Raw genomic sequence first — 15976 nt, 5'->3', positions numbered from 1 at the left:
ATGGGCGATGGGCGATAACGGAAGCGAGACGGTAGGTCCCTTTCGCCCGCGAGTGCCGTAAATAACGACTAGGTAAAACGAATCGTCGATAAATAAATGTTCGGAGAACGCGTTCGATACGCGTCACGTATCTCCAGCTCGAAGAGAGAGAGAGAGAGAGAGAGAGAGAGCGAGTAGGAGAGATCGTTATTTCATAACCGTTTGCGATATCGTTTTCAACCTTCATTCCCATCGTCTCTCTTTTCCTCTCTTTCTACTCTTGTTGACTATGTATATACTACATTCGTTCGTTGCGATTTGATAGCGGATGGACGTGAGCTCGTTGTGTTTCAGGATCGTATTTAGAATTCATTCTCTCTCTCTCGCGCGCTCTTATTCAACGAGAAACTATTTCCGATCGTGTGCGCGTTAGGTAGACGGACGTTTACGTATCGACGTTTTCTCTTTTCGAAGCATTTGCGAATGACCGTTTACGTTATCCCTGAAGGAAAACTATCGACAAGATTTGGGCGATATTTTGATGAATAATTAAAAGATCTCGCGAGGCATCCGCGGAGTCGGGTGACGGGCTACTTTATCTACGTTCCAGGTACTCTTATACTCGCATTTTCTACAGAGTATCACGTTATCATGCTATCGTTGCATCTTTGCGCTCGGATGTTACTTTCAACGGCTAGAAATGGAGATTATTCTCATTATTATATTTTAATCGTCGACTCGATTCTCAGTGTTTCACGATCGCGCTCGTGTTCTTTTGGATGACCGATAAATCATATCTTTTCGTTGAAAAATTGGAAATAGAAGCTTTCGAAGGGATGATATCTGGCCGTGCATCGAGGTCGAATAAATAACGCAAGGCGCTCATCCTTCTGTTACGCGCGTATACGATCCCTCAGTTTGATTGTATTATTCATAGGTACATATTATACATTAGCAGCGTCTATGGCATCAAAGTAATCTCTCGCTCTCTCTCTCTCTCTCTCTCTCTCTTTCTCTCTCTCTCTCTTCGCTCGAAAGAATTGGTTAAAAAAATAAACGCTCGTTGTATCGCGTATGCATGGTATGTAACCGTGACGTCATAGGATATACATAGGATTTGCGTTGGACATTTAAAAATTGCAACGAGTGGAAAGATCAACAACCATGACACATTCCTATATACCGTTTTGCAAAGTTAAATACGTCTAAAAGGGGCGGCAGCATGTTGAGCCAAATTGCGCATTCCTGTAAAGTACACCTAGGTGCGAAGCGGAAGAGTACACTGCTATCGAATGATCCAGAAGGGCGGCGGGCACGCGTTATTCACCTTAATAACGTCACATTCTCGCCTTTCTCTTTGGGATAAGGGCTCCGAGTTCTTTCTCCAAAGCATTCCAACGAAAATAGGATATCCTCGAATGTACGAATCTACCGAACGAGTTTAAAAAAGGATTTTCTTTTTTCTCATATTTTATCTTCTCTTTCGTATTTCTCCGTGAGACGAAACATTGACTGGAGAAATTGGAGCCATAGTTTATTATCTTATCGAGAAGAGAAGAGCAAGATGATAGGAGAGAAATGCTTCGTGGGAGGAAGGAAGGAAGGAAGGCACGGAATAACGTTCCTCTTGCCCCGTCGTTCTTATTTCCTCGCATTATTTCATTGGAAACGTCTTCATCCCCGAGATTGAATTTTTGCGTAATATAATTAGGTTATACTGCAATCGAATGAGAAAAAAAAAAGTAGCGGATAATCCGAGAAGCCATCCATTAGCTGTTGGTTTCCCCTATCGATGGCCCGTTTTTTTTTCGATTATACTCGTGATCTTTAATTACGGTCATTCGTCTTAAGCAGGTGGACGCACAGAGTCGCTCAACACAGAGTCGCTCAACGCAGAGTCGCTCAACGCAGAGTCGCGCGCGCACACACACACTCACTCGCGCACCCGAAGCGATCGCTTTGTTTTATCTCTATCGCTATTCGCTCGGAGCTATCGATATTTCGCGCAACTCTCTTTTTTCGTTAGCAGTTGTCTCGTTCGTTACGCATATGCGCGCCCAGAGTGATTAAAATCCACGAGCTTTCGCCGCGTCGTTAAATTTTTATCCATCTACTTTTTTATATTAACTCCGCGTGCATATAACTATGTCGGGACATATATGTTAGGTAAAACATAGGAATCGTTTCTTTGACGATAATCGATAAAGAATGCGAGTCGATTAAGCGAATTTATTTAGGCGATTTGAGGATTAAGCCGAAAGAAGAATCGATGCGATAACCGTAACACGATACGACTACGACTACGACGATTGCGTATCGCGAGCGAAAAGTAAACAAAAAGAGAATCCAACGTTCGCGTCGGATGATATTTGTTAAGAGCCGTTCAAAATGTCCGCGTCTATAGGTGTATCGTTTGATGATATTCGTAAATTATCTACTATGTAACGAAAATACTATAAATATGGGAAAAATACGTTTGGCATATTTCGCGAGCTTGGAACAATAACAACGAGAGAACGTTCGCGCGTAGGACGCCGCGTTGCGTCGATCATAAATTGTACAGTTTAATTCTATGCCGTTATGCATGTATTTCCATATATTTTTTTTAACTTTTTATTTTTTTATTTTCTCTTCCTTCATAGAGCAACAGCTTTCGAAACGAGAGTGTTGCGAGCTTCGCAAATACGATCGAGTCTTGAAAGTTTTTCAATGAAATGTATTTTAGAGACAAAATTCTACGAGAAAATCCATCGCTTGGGACGATAATAATTATTATCTTGTTTTCCTTTTTTCTTTACACTTCGAGTGCGCCGTTGTATTTTTTTGTCTCTCCGTTTAAGCGACGATATCTCGCGAGGGGACGTCTTTAATTGTAGCGTTTAAATTGCAAATCGGCCAGCGAATAGGAATCCCTGGCGCATAGGATCGAGAGCGGGCAAATGACAAATTTTCGGAGGAAGACGATCGTCATGTTTTTTTTCCTTTGGTCGCGTTACTTTGCTACCATGGATTTTTTATTAAGCTACGCGTCGTCGCATCGTCGTTAAGCAAAGCTCTTTGTCGCGCGCGCGCGCGCGCGCGCTTCGGGCCACGATTTTTCATGCAAATTTCCTTATAAAATCGATGTTAATTTTTGTAAAATGATTACCACCACCATTTATGTGACAATAATGTTAACCAAGCTCCGGCATCGCTCGGCGGAAATTCCGTTGACCGTGTGTCGCCGCGCGCCTCGTTCGATCGTCTGTCCTTTTCCCTCGCTAAATTCGCATTTTATTTTAGATCCGATCGAAAGATCTTACATAACTTGTTCCATGTTGTCGAAAATTATTTCTAAACATCCAATTTGCGATGCTTGCCGTTTAAACCGACTAATATTCTTCGAAGAAAAACTCGGCGAGGTCAAAAGTTTTTCCCTCGGTAGTCCATTAGAAGCGGTACGGACGATTTAGTAGAGGGAGCTTCCACCGACGCGCAGCTTTTAGGTCCAGCAATTTGATGCTCGTTGCTTGTCATGCTAATATCCTCAGCTTTATAGCGTACCGCGTTTTTCTTCGCGTCATGATATATGCGCGCGTATCTCACCCGCGCGATCTTTCGTAACTCGAGCACTCGGAGTATCGCGACATCCTTCTTCCCTCCACCCATTTTTACAGACCTAGACATATTTTTCGATCGTCGAATTACAACGGAATAAAAACAAAATGGAGATGATACTCTCTCTCTCTCTCTCTCTCTCTCTCTATATATATATATATATATAGAAGAAAGAAAGATATTATCACGAATGGAATAATAATCTTTAGGATTGAAACGTCGTTTCTCTTCTTTGTCCGTATAATACCTATTCTCACGTAAAAGCCTTTTTCGTCCGCGATCCATGGAATCGTAAAAGACCTTTTTATCGTTCGGTAGCGAGAGTCAAAGGTCGCATTTTGTGACGTTTTTGCGAATCGACGACTGGTAAATGAAAATATTCGAGAAGCACGTCCGATGTAATCTTAGCGCGGACCTCAAAGAGTTTATCTTCCCGTTCTTCGCAATCTTTTTCGAGAGCTCTCCGCACGGTACATTGATAATCCGATAAAAAGGTGGCGCGTTGAGAGAAAATAAAAAGCAGAAAGATTCCACTGAACGAGGAAAAAGATATCGTCCGGTGTCCGAGAAATAAATTCACGTTGCGACGCCGGCTGAGAAAAGTATTTCCTTCCTCGTAAACGCTCGCGGCCCGTTGCTCGCGATATTAATGTTCTCGTTACGATACCTCTGAAAAGTAGAGATACACGGAGAGGGATCCTCCAGTCGGCCTTTCACGCTCCTTGACACAGAATCTCCGAGTAGTAATAGTAAATTAGTCCAACCGAAACATCAGTCGCCCTCTTCGGCCTAACAAGACCGAGCACAATTAAATCCTTAGGGCGACACAATGTGGCTACTTTATGGAAGGTCGTTCGATAAAACGTCACCGCGAAACGAACAAACTAACGAGAAGAAGAAAAATCCCGATTACGTGATTTTTCAATCCTTTTTCTCGGCAAATAAATCGAGTCGAGCTAATTGCTATTGCGTAAACTCTCTCGAGAAATTGTTTTCCGGCAACTCCGAAAGTTCGGCTTTCGCGACGGCGTTGTCGAGGCGCATGCAATCTCGCCGAGTTGGTGGGAACTTTGAAGAAAGATCAAAAAAATGAGAGTCATCAAAATGTATATCGTAAACATGGACTTTGAAGAGTTCGGTCTCGAGGCCGAGAAGTTAGCGGAAAAGGGAGAACCGTCGTTTCGACGATTGACTTTTACCTCTTTGTAAATAGGACCTGGATGGAGGTATTTTCCAGTTGGGGGGGCCTTAAACGCGCATTTCGGCGCGTCGAGTGCGTCATCGAGTCGCAGTTTCTCGTGTCAAAGCATACCTTTCAGTCAGGCACCTAGCCGCAACTCTCCTCTGGCCTGCTTTGTCTCGCCCTTTCGTCCCACCCCTTTGTACTTTTTTTTTTTTACAAGCAAAGCCGCAACAGCCAAACACCATCCGATATATTCCTCCCGTCGAACGGACGGTCGCGCCGATAATTCATTCAAAGAAAGAAGAGTCGAGAGGAAAAGGTTGTAAAAGCGAAACTTGGTCTCCCTCTCGTATAAACGTACATAGTCGATCGAGCGAAAGTCGATCCCTTGCGACGCGATCGCTCTCGCGTTTGAAATGACAACGTAACTTTAGAGCCGAGTCGGACACCATTTAGCTTCGAATGCTTTTCAAACGAACGAACGACCGACCGACCGACCGATCGACCGACCGATCGACCGACCGAACGAACGAACGTTCAGAGAGAGAACCAGCGAAATCGGAGCCCTTCGCGAACAATCTTATCGTCTACGGGTTAGGTTGGTTATCCTTCGATATGTCCGTGTTTACAAGCACGTATCGATATTTAACGCGTTTCGAAAAAATGCGAAGGCAGGGATCTCTCTCTCTCTCGCGCGCGCGCGCGCGCGCGATAGCATCGAATTGCTATCGTCGCTTCCTTTGAAATTGCATCCGACGCCTCTTAAAACACGCTCCGTCGAAATAATTTCTTGTTTTTTTTTTTCAGCGTGCACCTCGAACCAGTTCAAATGCAAGAACGAAGAGTGCATCGACGGAAGCAAGCATTGCGACGGAGTTCCGGATTGTCGAGACAGATCGGACGAGTACGATTGTCGTGAGTATCGATCATTCGAGCACAAGCATCCGATTGAAAATCGAAACATTTCTCTATGTATGGAAAATGTTGCTTGGCAACGCTCTGTCCATTTAAAAAAAAAAAACCAAAACATTTTATCCACGTAACTGGAGTAATTGTCTGCTTATACGTTGTGTACGTGTTTGTGCGTAATTCGTCTAAGCTGGCTGTTCGCCCGACTTATAAAATACAACGGCGTCTAGTCGTCTAGCGGGTGAGCTAGAATATCTAAGTGCGCCGCGGCGTCCACCGTCCCACACATATTCTCATTAGAGAATTCAAAACCTGTTCGAGCTAATGGCTAACTTTTCCACTCTCGAATATTTCAGTCGTTGGAACGATATTCTTGTTTTTCCCTTATCTCGTTTCTCGCCTCTCTAGGAGAAGTTTATTTTTACTCTCGAACCCGCGCGATAAAGATTCGCGTCAAGTTGCGCCGAACGGTCGATATTCATCGACGTCGATTAGTACCTACAATGATCAATTATTCAATTTCCATCGGATCGCGAATAGCAATTATAGATAAACCCTTTGCACTCGTATTTAATTGTAATCGGAAAGCGTAGATAGCTCGACGCATTACTTTTAGCGATCGTTCGCATGCGGCGGAGAAAGGTTACGATGAGCTGCTCAATAATTCTAATAGCTGTGACAATGGCGATGGCGTGCAGGCGAAGGAAGGGTGGCCCCGGTCGAGGCCGTTGCACTTTCGGTGCCGCCACCGCCGATCCACCTCTTTATTATTTCCGGCGTCTTTTGTCGAGGCACCCGACCGCTTCCGGTCGCGCGCGTTCTCGAACGCCTAATCGCCTAGCAAGATTTGAAATAACTTTTCCCTCGCCCCATCGATCCAATTTCCAAAAGGCAACGTACGCGAGTTAATACTTGGATTTCTTTCTCTCTCTCTCTCTCTCTCTCTCTCTTCCTTTTCCATTTTTAATTCGATGGTTCGTTAGCAATTTCGCAGCCGATGATTGGCGGGAGTCGCGGTGCAAAACAAAATGAACAAAAAAACAAGCCGAAAAAAGTAGAAAATAAAGAGAAAAAGAGGAAGATAAAGCAGCAGCAGCAGCCCCTTTTTTTCAGCGCGGGCAAATCCGTCCGGGCCCTTGCCGAACGAGATTTACTCCCGTTTATTAAGCCGCCCTAATAACCGGCCACAATTTTAATCCGACGTTAATCTGCAGCGGTCGCGCCGACCGAACGCGCTCGGCCCTTTCCATCAGCTCTGTCCAGGAATTTCACATTTCCACCGGTTTAATCCAATTCGGATTCGCGCGAGGAAACGCGCGAGGAAACGCGCGAGGAAACGCGCGTAAGGAGGAACGTAGGAGAAAACAGAAGGATAACACGTAGAGCTCTTTTTTTCAGGCGTTTCGCGCCTACCGCAAAAAACCATTGAAATTCATGGCTCGTAATGGAGAGGCACGTACGTACGCGGCTACGGTAAATCGTTTTAAATCGTTTTAAATGAAAACTCGATTGGCAACGCATGAGCGCTACCAATCGAGTCGAGTCATATATTTCCCGCTCGCATTCAAATCTATTCGACTGCGATTGTATTATCCGCGGTTTACTACCTCCCCCATTTATCTCGGTTTTTTCGTTAACGCGTCTTTGAGCGTGCGGTGCAAAGGTCTACTAGCTTCTCCTAGCATCGGACGAGAACCCTACTTGCCCATCGATTTCTGCATTTCACGCTTCGCAAAAAAGCTCCCGCGGTAAATTAAAACGCAATGTGATACGTGACAGTGACGAAGAAATATTTCTCGACCGTGAGCGTGCACGTTACGTCCCATTTCGTTATTAACAATTCGACGGCGACGACGACAACGTTGCAAAACGAATCTTTATACAACATTTCTCTCTTTTCGCTTTTCGCCAAAGTGTCCTAACGTGTACTCGCTTTCTACCCGTTCGTAACACATGTGTCTTTTCGTTGGGATCGTTTTCCTCTCTGTTAAGTGTGTCATCACATCTCGTAGATATCAACGCTTCCCGTTAAAGGAAAAAATCCGTTGTCTCGCAGTAGATTGTCTCGCATTTCCGCAGAGATTTCTCTTTATTCGTGATTCTTACAGCATGCAAAGAAGACAAATTCGAGTGCTCGGCCGGTTACTGCGTGGCCCTATCTCGTCGCTGCGACGGATACGCCGATTGTTCCAACGGAAAGGACGAAGAGAATTGTATCGATACGAGTATGAGATATTATTTACTATACTACTTGGGTACTCCGCTCGGAGAAGCCTAATTAAGGTGAAACACGATGACGAGGTGTTGCATCTTCTCCGCTCGTAGGGGCGAGCTCCTCACTTTGCAACAACGCGGATGACAAAATAGTGTTTGAATGGCGTGCGAATGGCGTGCGAATGGCGTGCGAATGGCGTGCGAATGGGGTGCGAGTGGTGTGCGCACGGAATCGAGGGGCTTTCGAACGCGCACCGTAAACACCAAAACTACCCTGTCGCTGTTTTTCTTAACGTATTTTTGTTACTTTATTTTTTCATTTCGTTTTATTTATGTATATTTTCTTTTCGCTTATATTTTTTCAATGCACGAACCCCGCGTACACCCGGGCCGCGTATAGCAAGATGCCGAGAGGACGAATTCAAATGCGACAGCGGTACGTGCGTTGACAAGATGGCAAGATGTAACGGACGCTTAGACTGCGACGATCGTTCCGACGAATATAATTGCACTGGTATATTATTCATATTTATTTGACTTTTTTGTTTGCTACTCTCGGCGGTACTATTCGAATGGTACTATTTATCCGGTCTTACGTTTTTCTCTCCTTTTGAATTGTTCTCAGTGACGACTTGCAGCAGCGATCAGTTCCGTTGCACCGACGGTACCTGTTTGAGCATCGACAAGAGATGCAACGGCATGGACGATTGTCGCAACGGCGAGGACGAAAATCAATGCGGTGAGTAACTGGACGCTTCGGCTTTTTTTTTCCAATTAGCGAATAATATTTCTAGCTAAGAATTCTATTTATACGAGAGATAATGGCGCGCGACGTTCCCCCTTGTCTCTGGATCTTCCATGCTCGTGTATTTCATGTTAACGCACACAGAATCGAAGGATGGATTAATAATAGGTAAATGGGGAAGTTCGTTCGATCGAGAGTCGTCGTATTTCGTTTCCCCTTACGACGAGGGGACACCCCAACGATTTTTCCTCAATTGATGTCCCCTTGTAAAAGAACATGCGATTAACCCCTTGCTTCTTGCGATACGCGATGACCCCTTACCTAAAAAGTTCCTCCTCGTCGATCCTTCTAAGGGCATGCATATCTTTAGATCTAAAAGGCTAACTTTTATAGAGTTCCTCCGTATCGTTAAACTTTGAACAATCTAAAGATCTCTCCTCTTTAGAATGAATCCATTTTTACGATCGCCAAGGTTTCCGAGTTAAAGCGTTAAATGTTTGGAATCGATATGCTCCAGGAACTCGTTGCTTCCAACTCGCGTTATATCTCGGATCTTTTCATTTTTCACGTCGCTTCTCTTAAATTTATCCGTTCGCGCTCGACCTGAGATTATTCGATCATGGAATTTTTCACGCCGACCAAACATCCATCCGGGACAAGTATTTTCTCGCGAAATCGAAGTTTAAGTTAATCGCGAAGGCCGAGGAGGAAACGGTAAGACGGTAAGAGCTTTGCTAAAGCGGTTGAGGGTGGATAAGAAAGAAAGGGTTGACGAGGAGAGAAGCTTCGCGGATTGAGTGTGTGTATGGAGCAGGTTGCGGGGATGCAGCATTTCGGTGCACGGACGGCCGATGTATAGGCTACGAGTTGCAGTGCAACGGGCTGAACGACTGTTCCGATGGCTCGGATGAGAGGGATTGCGGTAATTATGCCATTCATATCACATACTTACTACATGCCTTCTTTTACACCTAACAACGCAACCACAGACAACAAGGACCCGCCGACCAAAATTTCCCCTTCGATTAAAACTTCTTTTACATATCCATCTTTGACAATTCTTTTTTCTTTTCCTGATCAAACCTTCGATTCTCATTGTTCTATCGTAGAGAAGTACCGCCGACGAAAGATTTTTAATTCCATGCGCTTGGAAGCGATCGTAAGAAAGTTGTTCAACGCTAAGGAAGAACAGCAACCGAGCAAGAATAGAAAATCCGAAAAGAGCGAAATAAGTTTTAAGGAGAAACATTCGATTCTCCAAATTTGTATCGGGTATATTTCGAAGAACGATACGTCGAATAATCGTCGATGCGCTGCCATCTTTCGAAAACTCGCCAAGCAATGGATCGATTATTGGAAATATCATGAAAACGATCGAAACGAGGAGAAAAAAAGAATCCTTTCGTCGTTATTAAGATCTTTTCCCGACTTGAAAAATCGCAAATTGAAAAATTCTAATGCGAGTGAAGCATATGATTCGGAATATTCGACAGAAAATATCCGAATTTCTCCTACTACCGTTCGTACGGATAATCAAGCTGATTTTTCGAGCAGTACCAGGGAACTTTCGGAAGGTTATTCAACTAGTACGGAAGGATATTTCGTTACGAGTGAGGAGGATTCGATCGAGACCTCGTCCGAGGAAAATTCCAACTCGACGACTTTTAGTTCGTCGACTGGGGGTTACGACTACGAGACGCAAGGGCTGACTGCGACGACGACGGCGATCGATGACGAGAAAACGAACGAAACGCACCATCAAACTAACTCCGAAGAGCATACTTTGGAACGTGGCAAATTTTTCATCGAAGATTACCCAAACGAGACCATACCTAAAGTCCATATCGAAGAGACCTCGACCTTGGGAAGAATTCAATCGGAGAAGAATAATTCGGAATCGAATGAAAGTAGTAAGGAACGTTGGACGACGTCGCGTTACGATTCGAAAGAAAGTATAACGGAAGAGAAGAAGGAGGAGGAGGAGGAGGAGGAGGAGGAGGACGAAGAAGACGAGGACGACGAAGAAGACGAGGACGACGAAGAAGACGAGGACGACGATGAGGAGAATTACATCGATAAATGCAACGACGACGAGTTCTTTTGCGACAAGGACAAATGTATCTCGGAGGAACAAGTTTGCAACGACGTTTTGGATTGTCACGACGGCACCGACGAGGATATCAATGCCTGCGATTATTATAATAATGTGAAACAAACATTCGAAGAAGCTAGCGCGAAGCCTTGCAATCTCTTTCGATTTTCTTGCAACGGAAGATGCATAAACGCGCTTCTCGTATGCGACGGATTCGAAGATTGTCCCGATGGCAGCGACGAAAAGGATTGCGGTGATTTCGTGGAAAAAGGTAGAGACGGTGTCCCTCGTCCGTTCTTTCTTCGCCTATACTTTTTCTATCTTCTCTCGGTGCTGTAGAAAATACAAGAGCTTCCTTGGAATTAGAAAATCGTCTGTCCATTGTCGGTACGCCATCAATTTGTTTCTCTCTTTTTGTTGGAGTTTATCGGTAAAAATGATCGAAAAAAGGACACATCGCTGATGCACTCGGCTGTACATAAACATGACACTCGATCTACCCTCCCCCTCCATCCCTCCACACACTCACACACATATCTCTCTATCATAAGCTTATTTACATTGCTTTATATGTGTTGTTAGAAGACATGTTGTTTAGATGCGCAGAGATTTCTGATAATACGATTAACATAAGAGAATTTGCCCCGATCGAGATGTCGTTTAAAAGCGACGACGTTAATCGTCGCGAGCTTTGTGTGTTTACGATAAATGCCATGTCGTGGCTTGTCGTGGCTAAAATCGCTTTAAATGTGTCTTTCCTGTAAAATTGATTGTAGCTCGTAAGCCTTTTCTAGGGGAATTTTGTTGGAAAATGTCGAGAGATTTCGCGTGTGAAAAACGGGCTCTTTTGTTTTCGGCCTCCAATAGGTTTGGCCCCCTGCCCTTCCATGGACTTCACCTGTGGCGATGGCTCTTGCATACCGAAGAGTACGGTCTGCAACGGATTCGACGACTGCCCGAGGGCAGAAGACGAGCTTAATTGCGGTACATAACCATTTACCCTTTTCATGATATTCGTCGCAGCGGCAGACAATCGTCTAATAGACAATGCGCGTTGAAGAGATATTTCTAAATGCATTTGTAAATACATTTCTATATCGGACGATCTCTGGCGCTGCTGGTGCCTTTCATGAAGCTTCGCTAATAAGAGTTACCGACGCTTCTCGATCTATCGCTTAACTCCTTCTACGATACGTGTTAAGATTTAAGATGAGAGATAATATTTTATTCCTCGGGGCTTTTTTGCGAGCGATTTTCTCGACTTTTAAAGGGCACACCTTATCGTTAATTAGTAGCTTTTTATTCCCTCTGTTGGCGAAGTCGAAAGAAAAGTGCGGCTTCGTGAAATTAAACGGGGTCTTTTCGACCCGTCGAATCGAATAAGCGCTTATTACCGTAAGGTGCCCTCAAATAGACTCTCTCTCCTTTGTAGAATCGAGTTCCTTTTCAATATACTACGCGCACGTGTCGTCCGACGCGAAAAAAAAAGATTGATTTATTGTGTCTATGTTCTTTGCTCATATGACAAACAAACACAGACCAGGAATGTACGCCAACGCAGTTCAAATGTCTCACCGAGAACAAGTGCATCGAGGGTATCTACAGATGCGACGGCCATCCGGATTGTCCAGATCGCAGCGACGAGGACTGCGCTAACGATACGATTAAACATACCAGCCTGCCTACGAGTACGCCTTTTTATCTGTGTCTTTGTCGCTTTTCATTATTTTTCCTTTCTTCGATGATCATCGTCGTCGCGGAGACACGAGTAAGAGACAAAAGCACTCTTTTGGTGGTCGCGCGACGATGAAATTCGTAGAAAATTGACCAATTGCACAAATCTTCATGGTCTTGGCTTTCTCTTTGACACTCGTTGAAAAATATCTATCCAATAGTCACTGTTTGCATAGCTTCTTTCCTATCTTTCTTTGCTTCTTTTCTTTTCGCATCGGAATACGTTGGGTACGTGTGTATGTGTGGTGGTGTGCCGTCAGCAGACCGAACCTGGCCAGGATGGGAGACGAGCAAGAAAACGAAGGAATGCGATCCTAATCGTGAAATGCGCTGCGACGACGGCAAGTGCGTGCTTCTGAAACGTAAATGTGACAATATCTTCGACTGTCTCGACGGTACCGACGAGCGCGGTTGCGGTAAGAGCTTTTCTTCCGGTATTCCTTCATTTTATTTTATCTTTACATACGTTTCATGCTCCTCACACAATTTGTCCGATTACGATCGAACGATATAATCTCAGAAAGCTTTATTCGTAAGCTTGTGTGTACGTGGCTTGTGTCTGATAAAAGGAATCTGCACGCCTGCCGAGTGGAAATGCGCCAGTGGCGAGTGCTTGCCAGAAAACGAAAGATGCGACGGGATACGCAATTGTGCCGATGGATCCGACGAGTCTGGATGTGGTAACTATCTACTTCATCTTCATCATTTTCACACCGCGCGAGATTGATTATTAAACGCAGTTTTCAAAGTCAAACCGTATTCATTCCTAGGGATTACAAAGTACACTTTATGCTTTTAAATCTCGAGTCGTATCAAACCATCGGAAGTAATTACTTATTCGACATTACGTTTATCATCGAATGGAATTATCAGCGAATGAATTATCTGCGAATACCCAAAGTCGCTACTCTACCGACATTTACACACTACATTTACACACTACATTTTTCATATTTTATATACTATATTTATCGTTATTTTTTTGACGCGTAGAAAAATTGTAAGGGTCAATGGTCGAATAAATAGGACGGACGGACGTGTTTATCCCATCGAGAAAGCTTTATCAATTTCTCAAAGCCTCGTTATCCTTGATCGACGCGACAGTCATCTTGTCTTTTATGCCACGGAACGTTGTACCTAATAAGTAGAACGATCAATCCAAACAAATATATCTTCGTTCGTTCGTTCGTTCGTTCGTTCGTTCGCTCGCTCGCTCGCTCGCTCGCTCGCTCGTTCGTTTGTTCAACTTTGTCTCTACTACGTAATCTTGCATAAACTGCAAGAGCACACAAGCACACATCCACACAGAGCTAATCACGTTCGCTCGCGTCGTACGCCAGCCGAATACGGAATAAGAATTTGAAAGGTCAATGAAAGGCCTGTAATATCACTTTATCGCACGTTCTCCTGATTAACCCACTTTATCTTATCTTTCATTTTCTTCGAGAAAAGCGAAAAGTAATATTCAAACGCGCGGTGATGCATGCGTTTCCTTTTGTTCACCCTGCATTCTCGAGGAGATACTTGGAGAGTAGACACGAGTAAAGATGTCATTAAGAATTGTTTGGGATTGCACGTTTATGCATAAAAGATGAACGCACGTTGGAATCATTTTAAAGGGGTTACCTAATTATTACACATACATTGTATCTTACGACGCATGTTTTCTCCTACTTAAATATATTTTTATCAAATAAGATTCGCCCTATTATTCTAACTAAGATTAGAGATGTTCTCTATCGTAGGCCGGGCGAAAAGTAAATCTCTTTTTGTGAATGTGTTTCTTGATTGTGTAGAAGACATGTATAGGTATATACGATATTACTAACATAGATATAGAGATTTGTGAATTGGTCCAAAGGCATTAAAGCCTATTGGCACCTTTGGAGAAAAAAAACTAATTGGAACGAACTAACAACGGTTGCCTATGCACGATAATAATAAACTTAGATTGAATAATTATTGTAGTCACTGAATGTCCGGCTGGAAAGTTTCGATGCAAGGACGGATTGTGCCTCGACAGTAAGAAACGTTGCGATGGACGATCGCACTGCTTGGACGGCTCCGATGAGATCAATTGCCGTACGGTCACGATGTGTCTGCATTTATATCGAATATCGAGCGATAGGACAATTCTTATCCCTTACGAACGAAACAACAAATATGCGCTTAATTATTTGATCCTCGATAAAAACGAGATACGAATTGTCCTAGCGCGGAAATTTTATCTATTATATTTCTCTCTATCTCTCCGCAACGTAATATACTTATCCTTATATTCTTTTTTTCTCTCTTACACTTTTCTTTCCTCTCTCTCTCTCTCTCTCTCTTTCTATCTATCCTATGTCGTATATCCTTCCTTCGCTTTTTTATATTTTTGTCTCTGTAGTTTTTTTTCTTTCTTTTTTTTTATCGTACCTCCTCTTCTCCGCTCTTGATCTCACAGTAGAATCACGTAATGTAATCTCAGCAGCGTACCGGCTCGTCTCTTACGCCAGCACGTCGCCAAAGAATTACTCTCTATATCTGGGACTTTTGAAATTCTTATTATTAACCGATGTTTCCAAGCGCGCGTTCGTATTCTTTACGGTATCTTTACAAGGAGATAATGCAAAAGTTGGATCGAACGCGCGCTTATTTGTTTCGGGGAGGGAAGGAGATCGCTAAGAAGCTTAAAAAGTCGCGCGCGAGCACGCATATATGCGCCAGGTGGAAAGCGTTAATCTTATTTCGACGGTGTATCGACCGTTTGCGTTTTAGCCGGACGTTGACTGGCATTAACTCCAATGCCGGACATCGTCGGCGACCTCGTTTTTGACCTCGGCCATTTCCTCTCTTTTTTTTCTTTTATTCTCCCATCTCCTCGTATTGCTATTTTACTCTTTATCTAGATATACTAACTATTATATTAATCTATTTTATATCTCTGTCTCTGTTGATTATATATATATATATATATATACAATATTCTCTAGTTTTTGGACTTTTTCTATTTTCTTACAGGTCGCCCGAGTTCTTAGCGATCGAGCACTTCGAGTCATTATACTATGTCTTCTTAATGTATATATACGTATTCTTATTTCGGTCTAACTATCTTTTTCTCCCTCTTTTTCTCTTTATTTTCTCTGTCTCTCTATCTCTTGCTCTGATATTTTGCACGTTACATCGTTCTGCGATTTTCTATCGTTTCGTTAATCGCATAGCGAGTACGTAGGACGACGATGCACGAAAAGTCCTTGGATGATTTGTTATTTGCGAATGATTTCATTGTCGAGAGCGGTGTGGGACCGTGCATCGTCGTGCCTCGTGGCATCGATCGAAGATGACGTTTAACGGTCGAAATTCTGACGTTTTGCAGAATGCCCGATTGGGAAGCGACCTTGCGACAACGGCGTGTGCATCGACGAGAGATTCTTCTGCGACGAAAATTTCGACTGTCTGGACCACAGCGACGAACGCGACTGCCGTAAGGACGCAATATTACATATATATATATATTAAGGAGAAAGAGTATTAAAAATAA

General features: G+C 43.6%; 1 protein-coding gene across 32 annotated transcripts in view; it reads left to right on the top strand.

The window, feature by feature from the left end:
* LOC106788838 (basement membrane-specific heparan sulfate proteoglycan core protein) overlaps positions 1–15976 on the top strand; it is a 63395-nt gene that overhangs the window by 27418 nt on the left and 20001 nt on the right. For 19 of the 32 annotated variants that reach the window (XR_001381947.1, XM_014752481.1, XM_014752473.1 and 16 more), the window contains 11 exons: positions 5567–5674; positions 7777–7893; positions 8283–8396; positions 8508–8621; positions 9442–9549; positions 11587–11703; positions 12258–12407; positions 12714–12869; positions 13023–13133; positions 14422–14535; positions 15812–15919. Coding sequence is in view for 31 of the 32 variants with exons in the window: in XM_014752481.1 (XP_014607967.1) it covers positions 5567–5674; positions 7777–7893; positions 8283–8396; positions 8508–8621; positions 9442–9549; positions 11587–11703; positions 12258–12407; positions 12714–12869; positions 13023–13133; positions 14422–14535; positions 15812–15919 (1317 nt within the window). In the remaining variant the exon portion in view is untranslated. The remainder of the gene's footprint in view (positions 1–5566; positions 5675–7776; positions 7894–8282; positions 8397–8507; positions 8622–9441; positions 9550–11586; positions 11704–12257; positions 12408–12713; positions 12870–13022; positions 13134–14421; positions 14536–15811; positions 15920–15976) is intronic. The other 13 variants (XM_014752456.1, XM_014752466.1, XM_014752463.1 and 10 more) reach the window with 13 other exon arrangements.

Source organism: Polistes canadensis, unplaced genomic scaffold (genome assembly GCF_001313835.1).
Source record: "Polistes canadensis isolate GaletaPanama2010 unplaced genomic scaffold, ASM131383v1 scaffold_155, whole genome shotgun sequence".
Taxonomy (NCBI): Eukaryota; Metazoa; Arthropoda; class Insecta; order Hymenoptera; family Vespidae; genus Polistes; species Polistes canadensis.
This window is presented reverse-complemented; position numbering and strand designations above follow the sequence as displayed.